This window comes from Sparus aurata, chromosome 17, assembly GCF_900880675.1.
Source record: "Sparus aurata chromosome 17, fSpaAur1.1, whole genome shotgun sequence".
Lineage (NCBI taxonomy): Eukaryota > Metazoa > Chordata > Actinopteri > Spariformes > Sparidae > Sparus > Sparus aurata.
Window position 1 is genome coordinate 3,419,303 of NC_044203.1, and position 18,913 is coordinate 3,438,215.

The window sequence follows — 18,913 nt, forward strand, 5'->3', positions numbered from 1 at the left end:
GATGATTCATGATGTGTTTTATGTTGAACTGTGTCACCATCAACACTTCACAGCAATTAACCATTTTCATCTCAATTACTTAAAACTGGTTCAACACTTTGCTCCCCTCGTCATTACTTTTAAGGTACATAATCTGATGATTTAATTTCATATCGACTCAAATTAAAATTAACATCAGCTGTTTTTTCCCTGCTGTAAATTTCCAGATGAAACATGGACAGATCCTCAGCTTCATATCTCCATATTCTGTGGAATTGAATTTACAATATTTCAATATTAATTGTGACAAAACAAGGTACTTACTGGGACAAAGTGTCATTATTTGGATTTTGTGGGTGCCTTTCTCGTGGTGTTTCTGTTCTTGTGTGTTTTGCAGAGGTGATCTGGAGAGGCTGGGCGTGGTTTTCCTGATTGGCATGGAGCTGCTGACTCTCACACACTTTAAGCACATTTGTTTCATCAGCATCTGTTTAAGAACCCTGGTCTCCACCTTGCTCGCTGCCAGATTATTTTGTCAACCAGACGTGGTACATGGTCAATCAGCTACACTTATAGCTTCGCTTGTTATCTAGTGTTTTTTGGATAGTCACTAATCTTGCCATCTCTTCCTCCTTGCCAGTGGGAGAAGACCTTCTCTGGATCTAGATCATCCCACACCGTGACTCGGCCTCCAGCGTCTCCACCACCTGTGTCCTCTAATCTCAGAGTTTCCGTGCTTACTCACTTATGTCCGCTTCCTGCGGCACTGTGAGTCTTCCCCTCTACACAGTGGTGGTTCTAGCCCAGTTTTAATAGGGGGGCCAGGTTGGGGCCGGCTTTTTTGTAAGGGGGCACATACAACCCGGAAAAAGGATAAATCCCTAATTCAGACAAAACAGTGTTTACAATTTCAGCAATTTTGATTGGGTAGTAAACTGCTAAGACACTTTATTCCTGCCTTTCCCTTCAGAACAAAATCATTGCAATCTGTCATGGTATTATTAATGCAGACTTCCTGTCAGGGGGGCCACAGGGGGTCCAGACTCAGAGTTACGGGGGCACTGGCCCCTGCTGGGCCCCCCCCAGAACCGCCCCTGCCTCTACACCAGCGGAGACATTTCCTCGGAAACTCAAGCTGCCTCCACCATCACAGAGTGTTTCAACAAAAATCCTTTAACCTTACTCAATCTTGGTGTCCTACTAAACATCTGTTGTCAAGTATAACACTTATATCAGAAAGAAGAACAACAATAAGGGAATGCTTTATTCATTTTAAGGAAAAGCAACCTCTGAACAATTTAATACAATCCCAAAAATAAAGTACAAACATTACGATAAAATAATATCTGTACAACAATACATCAAGATCAAGTTGACATGGTTTCACTCAGCCTTAAGCACTTTAGTTCATTACAAGGTAGAATGGCCAGGTTTAGCTTTGTGGAACATGAATTGTGAGGCTTTCTTGTGCTGGTCGTAGAGTGTGTCAGACTGCCTGGGCTTTTGTTGTGGTATGAGGTACCACATGACAACACCGGAGGGATTGATGGAGACTGTGAACACTGTGGTAGCGTTCAACCCTGTCACTGTTGAGCTAGTAAACACTTCATAAGCCTGAAAGCAAGGGAAGAGCATTGTCAGAGTGACATTTGTTAAATTGAGCCACATTTACCAAATCATGTTTCATCTTGTGTCCTTATCAGACAAAGATTTATAATGGAGTCAGGATATTTTACATAATGCCCTTGTATGTGTTATGCCATTTTTAAGTTAACTGTTATTAACTTAAAAATGGCATAACACATACAAAGGCACCTTTGTACTGAAACAGTGAACTCACTTGGAATTCAAAAATGATAAATGATCCCTTTTTTCATATAAATGCATATTGGGTAACGTATAATATGATACCAATATATTTGGGACAGGCCTATACTGACAAGATGAAATCATCTGTACCTACAGCTATCTAGCAGTACTTTTTTAGATTGGAGTACATGCAACCAGGAAATATTTGACTTGATAAATTAAGCCAAAACAAATAAATTATTATAAAAATTGTTGTCGATGGACTGATCTGTTAACGGTTTCAGTACAAAGAGCTAACCACAGGGTAAGATATTGGGGGTGTACATACCTCATAGCTGCCAGCATCATAGTTGAGTTTAGCCAGAGAGGTGTGGTACAGGTAGGGCATGTCTGTCCGTCGACTCAGGAACACAAGGGCGCTGGCTGAATGAGATAGTGGCCTCCAGTAGACCTCAATTTGACTCTTCTCCTGTGCAACAACATGCATGCACACATGCACAGACACATGCATACACACACACACACACAATAAACAAAGCAAAACATGAGCTTGTTCTTTAAAGACACAGCTTTGATTTGTATAATGCTCAACAAATCCCAATACTTCCTCTGGCGTCGCTGTTGAAATTCAACACCATTCACATTAGTGTACTGTTGTGTATGTTATTTCCTGGCCTTGTTTGTTCACTGTGAATAAACTGATATCTGAAATATGTGAAGAAAACCTGCAACAGGCGTCTTCCCTGGATACCCATGGGGTCCTGGTTGATGGCAATAATCATTTTGTTTTGCAGTATGGCCCTCGCACTGTTGGCCAGGTTTCGAAGATCATTAGACATGATAAGAGGTGCAGCCATGATGGCCCACAAAGCCATTTGAGAGCGAGCCTGGTCCACACTGAGACCGAAGTTCCCAATGATGAGCTGGGGAGAGATGAATGAAGACATAAGAGACAATAATGGAATCAGTATTCTGCAGTGAATATACAGTAAGCCACAGGAGAGCAGAGGGGGTGGGAGGTTCCTTAACATTAGTGTGCATACAGCACCTGATCATCCGTGAAAGCAAACATTCTGTTGTTTCAGACTCATCCAGCACTGTCTTCATATGTGAACAGAGCAGCTTTGTGTCAATGGAAGCCCAAAACAGTGAAAAAGATGTTTTGAAATGTAACTGTAAAGGCAAAATTGGCAGTATTTGTCAGCTGCTGCTGGTAAACGTACCATTCAGTGTTGGCAGCTGTGAAGGTTTGCCTTTACACCTCCTATATTTGTTTACACTGAACCAGGCAGCACCAACATAAAGCCGCTCCAGTGTGTCATTTCATACAGCATGCGGGACTGAGGAACCAAAAGAGACGTAGTGGTACACATCATAATGATCTGTGGGGGTTTGTTAACACGTTTTCACCTGTCAAACTAAACACGTATCCACTGACTGTTCATAATCATATGGATGCTGTTGTAATGTGTTGTGATTGAGGTCCTGATCCACCATGCATCGTGGAAAGTGACAAAGTTAAGTTTTTTGCTCAAAATGACATAATTACATAATCACAATCAGTAAACAGCTGACCCTGTCTGGCTCTCACTCCTGGAGAAGGATGCTGTTTTCTGGAAGAAGTTTACTGAAGACCCAGTCAGGAGGGCTGACCTTCACAGTGACTTATGGTGAGTCACAGTTTTTTCCTCTAAATCATGTCACATAATCACCTCCAGTGACAGCAGAAGCCATCTGGCATTACTTTTTTCTTTCTCTTTCAGTGACTCTCTTTTACAATGACTTGTCTGCTGAAAGTTGTTGCTGTAAAGAACAATATTTCACTCACATGTATGCCAAGGAGTGTACAAGGAGAATGACAATCAAGAACTTGAACTTGATATGACGTCTGTATACATATCAAGATTTGCTTTCATTTGGGGAGTCTGAACCCACACAAACCTAATATGATAATACAAGGAAGCCTGTTAACTAAGGTTCTTTAAACTTTTTTTTACCTGGACAGCTGTTAGAGTTCTGATTTTTCTCTGTGATCAGTTATGCAATATTTTAAGGTAAAGAATCAATGATGTTGTCCAATCAGTCTCACCATGTCAGGGTCATTCCAGCGTCCAGGCCCTGCAGCTGGCTGCAGATCATCCTGGTTGTCGGAGAACCACTCAATGATGCCTTGCACACTGTCCCATGAGTCCTGGATGTCATAGTAATTCCTCCACAAGTGACAAATGTCCCCCAGCAGAGAGTAATTAACCTGGTAGGACCACAGAAAGAGACTTTAAGGGGGCTAGGAAAAATATTACAATATGAACATTCATAGAGACGTGCCACAGCTAAAAATCTTCATCATCACAAGCCATTCTGTCTGTAAGTACAGACAAAGTACAAATGACTTTTTTCAAGAACTTTCAAATTTTAGTGCAATGACTGCCTTTATCCAGGCTTGTTTCGAAATATGGGCACAGTTCAGCCAACAACTTGGTTTGTCAGTGTTGTAGTGATGACACTCACATTAGGTGGAAGTCCTCCTAAGTAGGCAGGCCAACTACAGGAGTAGACAATAGGTCTGCCTGTAGCATTTAATGCCTTGGACATCAGAGGATATCCTGTGGGACAGAGTAAAACACTTATGTTGGTTAGTGTGTGTCTCTTCGGGCTTCTTGTACAAAATGTTTTAGGCTTTTATCAAATTCAATAGGTTGGTAGATGTCTTACCCTGCATTTGTTCTACAGGATTTGAGTAACAACCATCAAACTTCAGATAGTCAACCCCCCAGCTAGCAAAGGTCTGGGCATCAATTTCTATTTTATCCAGTGTGGTTCCAGGGAATCCCATACATGTGTGAGTGCCCATGTCTGCATAGATGCCCAGCTTCAGTCCACGGTCATGGATATACCGCGCCAGTTTTGCAATGCCTCCGGGGAACCTGGAGGGAGACAAGCATGCACAAGCTGGTATCACTGTGTTGGTACTGTTTCTGTAAGACCAGAATTGATTTTGCTCCAAGACTGGAAAATCAGCACATGGAACAAGTTATCCTGTTAAGCCTGTGTTTGACATTTTTAAAGGGCCTTTTTTAACAAAACCTGTTTTCCTAAAACTAACAAAGTATTTTAGTTATTTAAACATAACCTAACTGCAAAAGAAAATTGAGTACACAGCATATCAATATGTTCCAGATGGGACACAAACCCCAGTGCCTTTTGTAAATGTCATTCAGTCATGACAGCTTTCTCTGTAAACTAGTAAACTTTCCCAAGTTGAAATGGTGGTCCTGGAGCATGATGTTCTAGGAGCAAAACCAACACAGCGTTTTTAAATAAACCGGCAAGCACACACTGTTGGTGATGTTCCAGCTACACAGGCCCCATGTTCATGCAAAATAAAATCTATTTCGGTTTTACTGTACTAGATTCATGTCAGGTTAGGCCTAAACCGACACCAATCCAGACGGTTTGCAATGCTTACCATAAAGTTTTAACCATCTTTCCATGAATGTGCATGAATCATTGCAAACTCAGAGTGGCTGAATCTGCTTTTTGGGATTTTTGAAAGTGCTACTTTACTTCAGGTGGTCACCAGCACAAATGATTTAAAAAGTAAGTCTCTACTGCAGTGATGTGATGACCAATAATTGCACAGTCATGAATGTTGACAGAACACAGACATGATGAATCTGCAAAGGGAGGGAAGAAGACCAACCTGGAGGGTTCAGGCTGCAGCTTCTCTTGTTCATCTCTTAGTCTCGACATCCAGCAGTCGTCTATGATTATATACTCATAGCCCAGCTCCCTCCAGCCGTCCTCAGCCAGCCGGTCAGCCATGTCTCTGAACAGACCCTCACTGTAGACAGGATATACAGAGAAAAGGTGGACTGAGTTTGTCAGTTGTGCTGGAAACACATCCATATAGTTTTGGACAAATCTGATTATCTGCATTCTTTGAATGTACAATAAAACATAGAATATACTTAAAGGTTAAGTCATCGGCCAAGGCAGAAGTTCTTTTTTTTTAACACGGGGCTGTGTTGTTTCCACTCATAGCAAAGACAATATTTATTCTGTTCCTAGATTCCTCTGTCCAGCCCGGTTCTACATGCTGCTAATCACCACACCAATTTCTGCACACTAGGTTTGTTGCCATTTAAAAATGTTTGCAAAACCTAATTTTCCACCGCTGCACATACAGTACGTGATCCAATTCCCCAGATTTGGTGGTCATGGGTTATTATTCAGATATGACAAAAAATGTGAACAATGATCATAAAAAAATTCAATAGACTTTGTTATCTTTAAAATAATGAGAAAAGAAAATTCAAGATCTTGAGCTGAAACTGAAACCAGCCAATCTCGGCCTCTGCCCAACTGTTAGCAACCCTAATAAATGTATTGGATTTTCACCTATAGATGGCACCACAAATATCATATTGTTGTAAATCGTCCATAAGTCAGATTTATTTGAAATTTTGCACTCTTCAAGATCATTCTGCAGCTGTTTCTCCCTCAAGGACAGACTCTGTAGCTCAACCGCACAGATTATCCTATAGTGCCTCGAGAGTAGGACATTTAACAATCTCAGCCAATTTAAACACCATCATCAAGATGGGTAACAACACTCAGCATACTGCTACCCTATACAGCAACTCACTGCCACCTCACTCACAAAGTACTGCACTGTACTGTAACAAGCACTACTACAAACTGGATCTGCAACACCTAAAGGAAAACGTACAGTGCAATTGGTTACTAACAAGTTATCCCGACTAAGACAGGCTTACTGCCACAAAGCCAACATCTACAGGACACAAAAAATACCTTGAAACTCAGTTAAGACGAGCCCCTAATTTATGTTACGCCCACCTCACTCCAATGCATGTCACCCTGAGAGCCAGGACACCCTTGAGTGCTTTCACCAGACATTGAAGACCATATTGTGCACTTAATGTCTTGAGTCTGAATAGGACGGGGATGAGGGGGTTTACCTGCATATGTTTGCTATTAGGGAGGTGGTACAGGAGTCTTCTGGATTAAATCCCAGCAGGGGTTGTAGCTGATTCTGTGGTCTGTCCAGGGACCATGGTCTCTGGCACGGACCATTGGTCACTACCACTAGGGGCGCTAGAAACACTGGTCGCGACCAGCTCCTCAGTGGTCGCGACCAGTTGCTCTGTGGCACAGACCAGTGGTCACAACCACTAGGGGCGCTAAAGATACTGGTCCTGACCAGCTCCTCAGTGATCAGCACTGTTAGCTGGATAAATGTCAGAGATCATAATCTTTTGTCTATAAAATACACTATATCAGAAATATCATGATTAATATTGTTATTATCATTGATTATGAAGATCTGTGTGGTCAGGACCAGCTGGTCTGCGGCAGGGACCAGTGGTCACTACCACTAGGGGCGCTAAAAACACTGGTCACGACCAGTGGCACAGTGGTCATGACCAGCTGCTCTGTGGTCATGACCAGTTGCTCTGTGGCACAGACCAGTGGTCACTACCACTAGGGGCGCTAAAGATACTGGTCCTGACCAGCTCCTCAGTGATCTGCCCTGTGGTTTCTGTGGTCTGTGAAGCAGCTTTGGTATTTTCTCTTCTTTCCAGTCATTTGGCAGCACTGTTAGCTGGATAAATGTCAGAGATCATCATCTTTTGTCTGTAAAATACACTATATCGGAATTATTATGATTAATATTGTTATTATCATTGATTATGAAGATATGTGGGGTCAGGACCAGCTGGTCTCTGGCACAGACCAGTGGTCACTACCACTAGGGGCGCTAAAGATACTGGTCCTGACCAGCTCCTCAGTGATCTGCCCTGTGGTTTCTGTGGTCTGTGAAGCAGCTTTGGTATTTTCTCTTCTTTCCGGTCGTTTTGGCAGCACTGTTAGCTGGATAAATGTCAGAGATCATTATCCTTTGTCTATAAAATACACCATATCAGAATTATTATGATTAATATTGTTATTATAATTGATTATGAAGATATGTGTGGTCAGGACCAGTTGGTCTGCGGCAGGGAGCAGTGGTCACTACCACTAGGGGCGCTAAAAACACTGGTCACGACCAGTGGCACAGTGGTCATGACCAGCTGCTCTGTGATCTCTTCCGTTGTTTGGACCAGTTGAGTGATCTGTGGAGTGTTTGTTTCTTTGTATTTATTTTTAATACAACTTTTCCCTTTTATCACTGTATTAGCAGAATAGCCTAAATGTGAGAAGCCATAATTGTTTGTCTATCCAATGTTAATCTTAATTGTCTATCACATTTAATTGTCTATCACATTTAATCTCAAATGTTAACCTACTGGAACTCAAAAACATATACTTATGCTAATATATTTATAGCTTCCCTCAAACCTTAAGTATGAATATGGCAGAATATAATAACCCCTTTGTGTATCTGTGGAAGGAACATTAGTATTCCTATTTAGGCTACATGCAGATAGATTTATAGATTTAATTATGTTAAATATTAGTTTCTAAATTGGCTAAAATCTTTGTCCTGTGTTTTATTATTATCATAATCATGATCAACCAATTAAAGACAAAAGTACAAAATCATTCAATGATCAGGAATCTTCAAGTAAAAAGTATCTGTATCGGTATCGGCAATACTGGCCCTGTAATTACTTGGATTGATACCAAAATTAGCAGTATCACCCACCCCTACCTTTAAACCAATGAAATGAAGGAAACGGTTGGTGATTCAGTTCATGACAAATCAGGAGCAATTTCCAATTTTGAAGCCAGATGTGATCGTATTGATCATATACCTATGTTCATTCTAAATCCACAATTTCTCATCAACACTTGAGAATTCGCTCCCATGAGTCTTTGCGCCATCAGCGCTCACTGTCTGCAAACGGTACTCCTCTGGTCACTACACTTTTCGCTAGGATTCCGAAGGCACATTCCGACAATCCGTCTTAATCTTTGCTTACGTTATTTTTTTTCCTACTAAAATGTTTTCTTTTATGCAGGCTACAATTGACATCCTGGTGAGATTAGAGGGTTTTTTCCAGATTTTATGCAGAGAAAATCCTTGGAACAATCATCGAGTGATCAGCTACATTTATTTGATATTAGTTTCTAGACCAAGATTTGATACAAAGGGTAATGTGACAAGCTTTTAAAATGCAACACATTGGTAAAGTTTAAACCAGTCAGGAAGACATGGACCTGCATAATCGATAGTTCTACTCATATAACTACAACTAATAATAATAATTTAATTATTGTTTCTCTGCTATCAGAAAGAAGACTCCGAGTGCCAAAGTGCAAATCAAACAGACTGAAGTTATTGTTCATCCCGACTTCTATCAAGCTGTTGAACAACAGAACTAAAATTAAGCTGCCACATTGTCAGTGTTAAAATGTATAGTGTCTTCCATGTTTTGAGATGTTTTAATGTTGATTTTATAATTGTTTTTATGTCTGTCTGTTGTTGAGGTATGCTTGTTTCTGTGAAGCAACAAATTGTAGCACTGTGCCCAAGGCAAATGTTCCCTCAGGGAAAATAAAGCTATTTCTGTTCTATTCTATAATGATTTCCATTAATTGTAAAGATCAATAATATTTGACAGACAAAAGATAATTATTTGTATTCATTTATTTTTACATTTATTCAGCACAGTGTTGCCAACACAATGAGAAAAGGGAGAAGGTGTATCAAATGTACAATAACTACTCCAAAGACCACTCAGTAAGACAACAAGCAGATGACGAGGATCACAGGACAGATCAGTGTTTCTAGCGCCCCTAGTGGTAGTGACCACTGGTCTGTGCAAGAGACCATGGTCCCTGGACAGACCACGGAATCAGCTACAATGAAAGTACTACTCATACAACTACGACTAATAATAACAATTTAATCATTGTTATTATGATTTCTATTAATAGTAATCAATAACATTGGATAGACAAACAGCTTCTCACATTTAGGCTATTCTGCTAACACAGTGAGAAAAGGGAAAAGTTGTGTTAAAAATAAATACAAACAAACAAACACTCCACAGATCACTCAGCTGGTCCAAACAATGGAAGAGATCACAGAGCAGCTGGTCATGACCACTGTGCCACTGGTCGCGACCAGTGTTTTTAGCGCCCCTAGTGGTAGTGACCACTGCTCCCTGCCGCAGACCAGCTGGTCCTGACCACACAGATCTTCATACTACTGATACCGATACAGATACAGATGCAGATGCTTTTTACTTGAAAATTCCTGATCTTTGAATGATTTTGTACTTTTGCCTTTAATTAATTGATCATGATTATGATAATAATAAAACACAGGACAAAGATTTTAGCCAATTTAGAAACTAATATTTAACATAATTAAATCTATAAATCTATCTGCATGTAGCCTAAATCGGAATACTAATGTTCCTTCCACAGATACACAAAAGGGTTATTATATTCTGCCATATTCATACTTAAGGTTTGAGGGAAGCTATATATATATATATATTAGCATAAGTATATGTTTTTGAGTCCCAGTAAAACAATTAAGATTAACATTGGATAGACAAACGATTATGGCTTCTCACATTTAGGCTATTCTGCTAACACAGTGATAAAAGGGAAAAGTTGCATTAAAAATAAATACAAAGAAACAAACACTCCACAGATCACTCAACTGGTCCAAACAACGGAAGAGATCACAGAGCAGCTGGTCATGACCACTGTGCCACTGGTCGTGACCAGTGTTTTTAGCGCCCCTAGTGGTAGTGACCACTAGTCCCTGCCGCAGACCAGCTGGTCCTGACCACACAGATCTTCATAATCAATGATAATAGCAATATTAATCATAATAATTCTGATATGGTGTATTTTATAGACAAAGGATAATGATCTCTGACATTTATCCAGCTAACAGTGCTGCCAAAACGACCGGAAAGAAGAGAAAATAATAAAAGCCCTTCACAGACCACAAAAAACCACAGGGCCGATCACTGAGGAGCTGGTCAGGACCAGTATCTTTAGCGCCCCTAGTGGTAGTGACCACTGGTCTGTGCCAGAGACCAGCTGGTCCTGACCCCACATATCTTCATAATCAATGATAATAACAATATTAATCATAATAATTCTGATATAGTGTATTTTATAGACAAAAGATGATGATCTCTGACATTTATCCAGCTAACAGTGCTGCCAAATGACCGGAAAGAAAAGAAAATACCAAAGCTGCTTCACAGACCACAGAAACCACAGGGCAGATCACTGAGGAGCTGGTCAGGACCAGTATCTTTAGCGCCCCTAGTGGTAGTGACCACTGGTCTGTGCCAGAGACCAGCTGGTCATGACCACTGAGGAGCTGGTCATGACCACTGTGCCACTGGTCGCGACCAGTGTTTTTAGCGCCCCTAGTGGTAGTGACCACTGGTCCCTGCCACAGACCAGCTGGTCCTGACCACACATATCTTCATAATCAATGATAATAACAATATTAATCATGATATTTCTGATATAGTGTATTTTATAGACAAAAGATTATGATCTCTGACATTTATCCAGCTAACAGTGCTGATCACTGAGGAGCTGGTCAGGACCAGTATCTTTAGCGCCCCTAGTGGTTGTGACCACTGGTCTGTGCCACAGAGCAACTGGTCGCGACCACTGAGGAGCTGGTCGCGACCAGTGTTTCTAGCGCCCCTAGTGGTAGTGACCACTGGTCCGTGCCAGAGACCATGGTCCCTGGACAGACCACAGAATCAGCTACAACCCCCTCTCTTAAATCCTTCAGAGTTGGTGTTTGCCCATATTTTACGTATTCCCTTGAAGCTTGTTGTATGAAGGGACAGAGCAAAATTTGCCATGTCAGTAACTTCAGGTTTAATCTAGGTCGGGAAGAAGGGATGGTATGATAGAAGTGCTAAAAGTAGAGTGTAAAGTGTTGGTGTTGCTGCTGATTCGTGGCTCTAGCTTGCAGGCTGTGGACAAAGGTTTCTTGTAGCTACTGTAAGAGGCAGAAGGCGCAGCTCAAGTCCAGTTCAGAGGCAGGTGAAGTTACTCTTACTCCTGTGTTCTTCGGTGCAGAAGTACGAAAAGGGAACAACTTTACAAAACCTGTTTGAGATTGTGTGGATCATGTTGGGGATTCTTACAAACTTTGACTTATTAAAAGGAAATTAATGACAGCCTTTGTCACCCCTGATGATTTCCTTCACACAAAATGTTTGGCATGCGTAATGCACCAGCCACTTTTCAGATGTTTGCTGAATATTGTTCTGTCTGGTTTGCTGATCCATGAAACCAATCTTCATTATCTGGTGGTTTGTTCTGAGGCATGGGTTGAACATATAGAGAATCTGCACTCGGGAGTTTTGTCGCTTAGGGGAAGCAGGTCTGGTAGTGAACATGTCCAAGTGTGAGTTCAGACAGGACACAGTGACTTTTCTTTGAAAAGTGATGGGGAGAGGTCATGCCAGCTCAGGCTAAGGTGGAGCGTAGAGGTGGGTGCAATTCATCGATGTGGAGATGCATCGCGATGCCCCACGTGACGATTTGGCATCGATTAATTAACGTCGGTTTGCCGCAAGACCGGAACAAAAAACGCCGGAACCTTATCGCGCGATTGGAAAAATGGGAGAGAGAGGGGATGTGACATGCAGATAATGTACTCCGGCCGGGATTCGATCCGGCGTCTGCTGCGTTTATGACATGCGCTCTCAACAACTCAACTACCTGTGCGCACAGACCAATTTTTTTTTTTTGACAGGATTTGAGGTGACGGTGGACCTCCATTGCATTTCGTTGCCCGTCATATTTTGAATCACACGCCAAAGCTGCAAACCTGAATCTGTCACGTGGTACAGCCAGCTCGCCAGGCTTCGAACGTCACTTCATACGTCATCGTCACAAGCCTCGATACGCGCTTCACAAAAATCTTCCTGGACTACTCGACACACGCTTCGAAGCCTCGACACGGAAGACACATCACTACTGTTTAGTGAGTGGGACCACAACAAACGGAGCAGTAACGTTAGTTTCTTTGCAAAATGGCAACAGCTTTAGCAGCCCCCAAAGAGCGGCTGATTCTCTCGCCACCGGGGTTCACTGCAACCGTGTGGAAGCAATTTGGATTTTATGAGAGAGCAAACAAGACGACTGACAATGCACGGGCTCGGGTCGTGCTTGATATTTTGGGCCAGATCTAAGCTCTAACTGACAAGACCTACGCGATTTGCTGTTTTCAGTGTTTTCCGCCAATAGAGGGGGCTCTCCTGCAAGTGGAGCTTTCCCTGGTCAAAGTTAAGTAGGTCAAAGTGCAAATGTTTACATAGTCAGAAAATAAAATATTTTGTGTCTTTGAAAAATACAAATCAAATGTTCAAAAAACCTTGTAATTTACTTAATGAGTGTAGTTTTAGAGGAACTGAGTTAATTGATAGGCTATTTATTTACAAATGTAGCCACAGATGAAGACAAAATCAATCTTGTATGGAAAGCATTAAAAATCTCAATAATCGAAGAATCGTGGCACCAATAATCAAATCGAATTGCCAATCGTTATAATCAAAGAATCGAAGCTCCCATAATTGAAATCGAAATCGAATCGAATCATGAGGTACCCTTGTTGGAACACCCCTAGTGGAGCGTGTTAAATCTTTCCCTGTTCAGACCATCTGAACTGAGTGCTGTCGTTATTTGACGATGGTTAACACAGAGGCTTTTGTACTCGAATTTCTCTGCTGTAGCCTCCCCTTCAACTGACCTATTAAGTCCAAAGGTGAAATGGAAGTGCCTGCCAGTCACCATTTGAAAGCATGATTGGTTTTCACATCCCCTTTCTGCAGCAAAACATCCACAGCCAGCTTCATAACTCAGGTTTTTCAGCAGAAGCAGAACTACCTCTCTGTGTGGTTTCCTACACTGACACTATGCCCTTTGTTCCCTAACCCCAGCAACTCTTGACCGTATTCTCTTTGTGCTCTCAGTAGTTGGTGGACCCTCACTGGCTTCTACCGCAGCCCCTTCTCTTGTTAGTAATAAAGCTTTTAATGTCTTTTCTCAAAAATATCCAGAGTAAGCTAAATCAGAAAAAATTGCAAATTGATCATACCTGATGCAGTTCTCTGGGTCATCTTGACAGTCAACGTCACAACGAAAACGTTCCCAGGCCATCCATCCCATAGGTGGAATCTTCAGCAATCCATTGTCTAGGGCAACAGTCAGTGAGATCAGGGTGAGGAGCTGAGTTACTGCGAAGGGCCCCATTTCTGAAAGAAGACAATTGCAAATTAAACATTTACTTATACAGGGTTCGTACACATTTTTTAGGGTCAAATTCAAGCACTTTTCAAGCACTTTAAGGGGCCTTTTTCAAACTTTTCCAGTACCTTATCGCTGGGGTAAAATGCATATCTACAAGAATATATATACTCATTATTATTTTTTTTTTTCATTTTTTATCACAATTATGTACATTGTATTATGCTGTAAACATCTAAAATGATGTTTCAAATAGCAAAAACTTTAGAAATTAAAGGAGAACACAAAGTTTTATCCAAAAAAAAGGGAAGCCACTTGGCGTTCTTCAGGCACACTTGCACCGAGACAAGGAGAGACCTGAGAACACCCTGTAATTTTCTTTTTTGACATAAACTTTTTTAAGCTGTTCGCTTATTCATCAAAGTTTATCAATACTGAACATGTCATCTGTCCAAATTGCATCAAATTCACCTTCTCCTCAGCCATCCTTCTCTATTGCTACCAGGCTGCATGTGTGATGATACAAACACATTGAGTTTATTTCTCCTTGTACTAAGCAAACTATCCAGTCTGATCCCTATTTTGCCAAGACACAGAGTTATAATGTCAAGCACTTTCAAGCACTTAAACTAAAATCCAAGTACTTTTCAGACCTTGAAAATGCAACATTAAAATTCAAGCACTTTCAAGGATTTCAAGCACCCGTACGAACCCTGCTTATAGCTCCCATATTCAGGTTCATACTTTTATGTACATACATATATATATATATATATATACATACATATATATGTATATATATATATATATATATATATATATATATATATATATATATATATATATATATATACATACATATATATATATATATATACATATACATATATATATATATATATACATATATATATATATATATATATATATATACATATATACATATACATATATATATATCTATATATATATATATATTATATATATATATATATATATATATATATATATATATATATATACATATATATATACATATACACACATATATATACGTACATATATATATATATACATATATATGTGTGTGTGTGTGTGTGAAACTGCTTGTTAATAATTCAGTATCATTATGAAACTCTGAGGCGTGACTGATGAGACGCATCACCTGCATGATTAAAGGTGCTGTTATCGATACACACAGCATGTTTAATATCACATTTAATATAAACTACAACACAGGGGTCTGTGGGAAGTTTTAACTCTCATGCAACACGATCTGAAAAGCAGCTGTCATTCTGACGTTAATGTACTTAATTAGACCTAATGAGTGGTGTAAAGTATCTGCAGTACATTCATTCAACTCAACTTCCTGCAGAAATTCAACAGTCAGAGGTTTAGTCATCTTACTTTGACATATAAAATGTGACCTGTGAATATGCTGTAAGTTCTGAAATGGTTCCAAAGGAGAGGAGTTTACATGAATAAAGAGAAATTCATGGGAGATTTTGAAGTTTTTTGAACAGCATTAAGATCCCTCTGGGGAATAGAAGTTTGAAAGACTGAAACTATTAAAATGACTTTTTTTAGCAGCTCTTTATTTGGATGCCCCACCACTACCTCCATGCGTCTTCTGATTACCGCATGACTTATTCATGGCCAGATAAAAATAAGACTAAGTGCCTTCAAGGAACCGAGATCCTGTTTACCAAAACCTACACATACACCGCAGTAATTCTGTGATAAATGATGTACATTCCAAATATTATATTAAAAACCATTGTGGAGAAAAAGTTTACCTGGAGCTTCAGCTTATACTGTGCCGATCTAAAGAACCTGTGTCAGTATTGTTCCAGGAGAAACATGACTGTCTTCTCTTCTTCCTGGATTCTTCCCTGTGCTGCACCGTCTGTCTCTTCCTGGTAAGGTAAGCTGAGTGTCACGTGACTGCTCTGTGTCACGTGATGAAACAGGAAACAGGCTGAACAGGCAGTAAAGTGTCAGTGGGTTGCAACACCAGCAGGAAAACAGAAACAGGGGGAGATGGAGACAGTTAATTTTGGAGCAGAAGGAGATCATACAGAAAAAGGAGGAAAATAGATGATATTAAGAATAGAAGAGAAATCCACTTGGCTGAAATAACATTCACTGATGGCAAGGACAGATTTAGAGTTCTTAAGATGATCTTATCTATCAGTCCAGGTGGTATTACACTAAATTTGAGGTGAATCATTCACTTTCACATCAAAGCATGAAACTTGGTACACTACATTTTCAGATATGGAGCCATGGCAAAAGTGCCTCATGGCAGCCATTTTACTTTCTGCCATGACTGAATTATGTATTTTGTAACATATCTCCTGAACCAAGCATGATAACACAGACAAGGTGATGTCTACCCCTATGTTTTGATGGTCAGTGATTACAATGATACCATATACAAGAACACAGCCTCCCCTCCAAGACCGACAGAGGTACAGAGTACAGAGGTGATTTACAGCACCTCTGACAAGGACTACGGGCTCTTCTCATTTCTTTATGTTGTGCCTCCTCAGCCTCTTGCTCCTCCATCCCCCTGCCTGTGGTCTGGAAATCAATCTCAGCTTGCCACATTGAAGGATGTCTCCATTATGTTCCCTGTGTGAACAGAGGAAACTTGCTGGAGGAGCAATTAGCAAGGTTGCACAGGAAGTGACATACAGAGGCCTGACACACACAGCTGGAAGCAGGACTCTACAGATGTTCCTTTGTATTCATAAGTTGTATTGGTTAATTAAGATAATCAAATGAACTGTAGCGACTTGTAGGTTGCTGTTCCAACAGCATTTCTTGATGACATTTCACCTTTATATCATGCCACATTGTGAACTGAATCGAAAGTAAATACACTAGCTGTCGTGAACATTATTCTGCTCATCTGACAGAGACAATAAAATATAGCCCTATATTATAAAACAACAATGGACAGATGATGATGCAGCTGTGCACTCTGTCTTATTTGATTGACTTAAAATCAGAGGGTGTACAGTTGTATTTTTATAATTAGGAAAATGGAAGTAAGAGAAATGATCCTATACTAGCTGGTTAGCATTAACACAGCATATAGACACTGCACTTAACAATGTTAGTTCATTTATTGAATGATTTAAACTAAAATGTAAAATATTATTTGACTCCTTTAAGACTTCTACTCAAGTTCTACTTGTATGGGTGACCACTTTTACAAAGTAATATTTAAACACTATACTTAACTCAAGTATGACTTTTTAGTCCTATTATCAACGCTTATTGTGGGGTTGGGCTAAAACACGGTGAGCAGCCATGCTGGCCAAACAATGACAAAGGTGGAGGTGATGAGGATCAACTACAAATCAGGTAGGAGGCATGTTGAATATGGTTTCTTTTGAACAAGATTAAGTTCTTGGCATTTTTTGCCATGGCAAACGAATTGTGCTACTGAGGTGGACAGGAAATCAGAGAGAACAGAGAACAGTCGTTGATGCTGCGAGAAGAGTTTACTGGTGAACAAGTGCAGGGGCTACTGAATTACAAGTTTTGCCACATTCCATCACATACTACATGCATGGAGATACAGTCATGCATGTATCGCCTGCTTTTCCTGTACATGTTATCTGATCAACAGCCATTTGGCTAAACTAATCACAATCTTGTGGTGATGGCGTCTAATCCACACTGCCTGCATCAGTGGTACGTGTGCAAGGCAGAACGCCTTGCTTTTCATCTTGACATCCATGTTAACAGCTTAGAGCAGCTTGACATCCTGAGTGAGCAGCGTGGCTAACGTGTGCTGCACTGTACCTTCAAATTTATTTTCCAGCTGTAATCCTCACAGAGTAAACTTCCCATGTTATGGAGAGAATCCATCATTGTTCCAGTGGTTTGAAGGTCCCGTCGTCAAAGGTGTTGAATGATTATCATCTGGTGGCACTCACCTCAGTTTACTAGCTGTTTGACATAATGTATTTGACCACTCCAGTTTTTATATCAAGCAAGGGAGGGGGTAGAGGATGCCACAACGGTACTGCTGAATTTAACTGTCTGCCACCTGCAGGGCATGAAGACACACATTTATGCCTCTGACACAAAAGAGATGTTAAGTTATTTTCGTTGAAACTCGCCTGTCACAGCACCGACTTTTACTAATTGCATACCTGTAGAGTCAGTAGGTCAATAAAGTATCCGTGGCTAAAAATCAATCTTGAGGCCAACTTTCAGTGCGTTTACATGCACAACTTAGTTGGATTACAGCCATTGTTCGACTATGCTACTCAATCATACAACTGCAATTGTCCGAGTATACATGCCAGTGAGAAAATCGACTTACTGGCTGGAGCATGTCATACCTCGGTACGATAGGTGGCGCTTTACCCATTTCAACTAGTGGTAACAGAGCCACCTCCAGCTGACCTCTTTAAGTCACAAGCAACAACAAACTCTGCTTCGGCATTCGAGAAAGATGGCGTACGAAGAGCAAGATGAAGCTACATGTTTGTACATTTCGTTTGTATCCTTCATAGCTCAGAACAGTGTAGTTTAAGTTTGCAGCTGATTACTTTTCTTCCCCTTGTTGTGAGTAATTTTCTTTTGTAATTTTCATAGTGAATTTGCATTTTTAGATCAGAGTAGTCTTAAGTGTTTTCCCCTCCTTCGGGAGTGATTTTCTGTTCATTGTTTTCTTGTCTTGTTGCGGTATATTATTTTTAAATTTTTTTATTGTTTGCACTTTAATAAAACATTACAAAAAAAGAGTATATCACATAAAGGAAAAAAATGTATATATACAATAGATAATATATGATAAACTACAATTAATCAGTGCTGGAGAGGTTTGAAACCCTAGGAGGGCTTATTGAGAACCTCACCATTAAAATAAATAAGTAAAATTAAATGTATC

General features: G+C 40.3%; 1 protein-coding gene across 1 annotated transcript; it reads right to left on the bottom strand.

Annotated features, from left to right (window-relative positions):
• Nucleotides 1–1,211: 1,211 nt before the first annotated feature.
• LOC115567015 (alpha-N-acetylgalactosaminidase-like) lies at nt 1,212–15,955 on the bottom strand. Its single transcript, XM_030393146.1, has 9 exons — nt 15,798–15,955; nt 13,853–14,009; nt 5,489–5,629; nt 4,501–4,712; nt 4,297–4,391; nt 3,878–4,039; nt 2,514–2,711; nt 2,117–2,257; nt 1,212–1,593 (listed from the first exon to the last, which is right to left on the bottom strand). Exons 2-9 carry the CDS (start codon nt 14,005–14,007, stop codon nt 1,390–1,392), a joined length of 1,308 nt encoding a protein of 435 aa, XP_030249006.1. The 5' UTR covers nt 14,008–14,009; nt 15,798–15,955; the 3' UTR covers nt 1,212–1,389.
• Between the last annotated feature and the right edge of the window lie 2,958 nt (nt 15,956–18,913).

Bases quoted from the DNA above. Each gene is read 5' to 3' on its own strand.
- LOC115567015 (XM_030393146.1), bottom strand. From the start codon at position 14,007: ATGGGGCCCTTCGCAGTAACTCAGCTCCTCACCCTGATCTCACTGACT. The intron at 5,630-13,852 runs GTATGATCAATT...TCCTGTCTACAG, and splicing joins GACCCAGAGAACTGCATCAG to TGAGGGTCTGTTCAGAGACA. The intron at 4,392-4,500 runs GTAAGACATCTA...TCTGTCCCACAG, and splicing joins TCCTGTAGAACAAATGCAGG to GATATCCTCTGATGTCCAAG.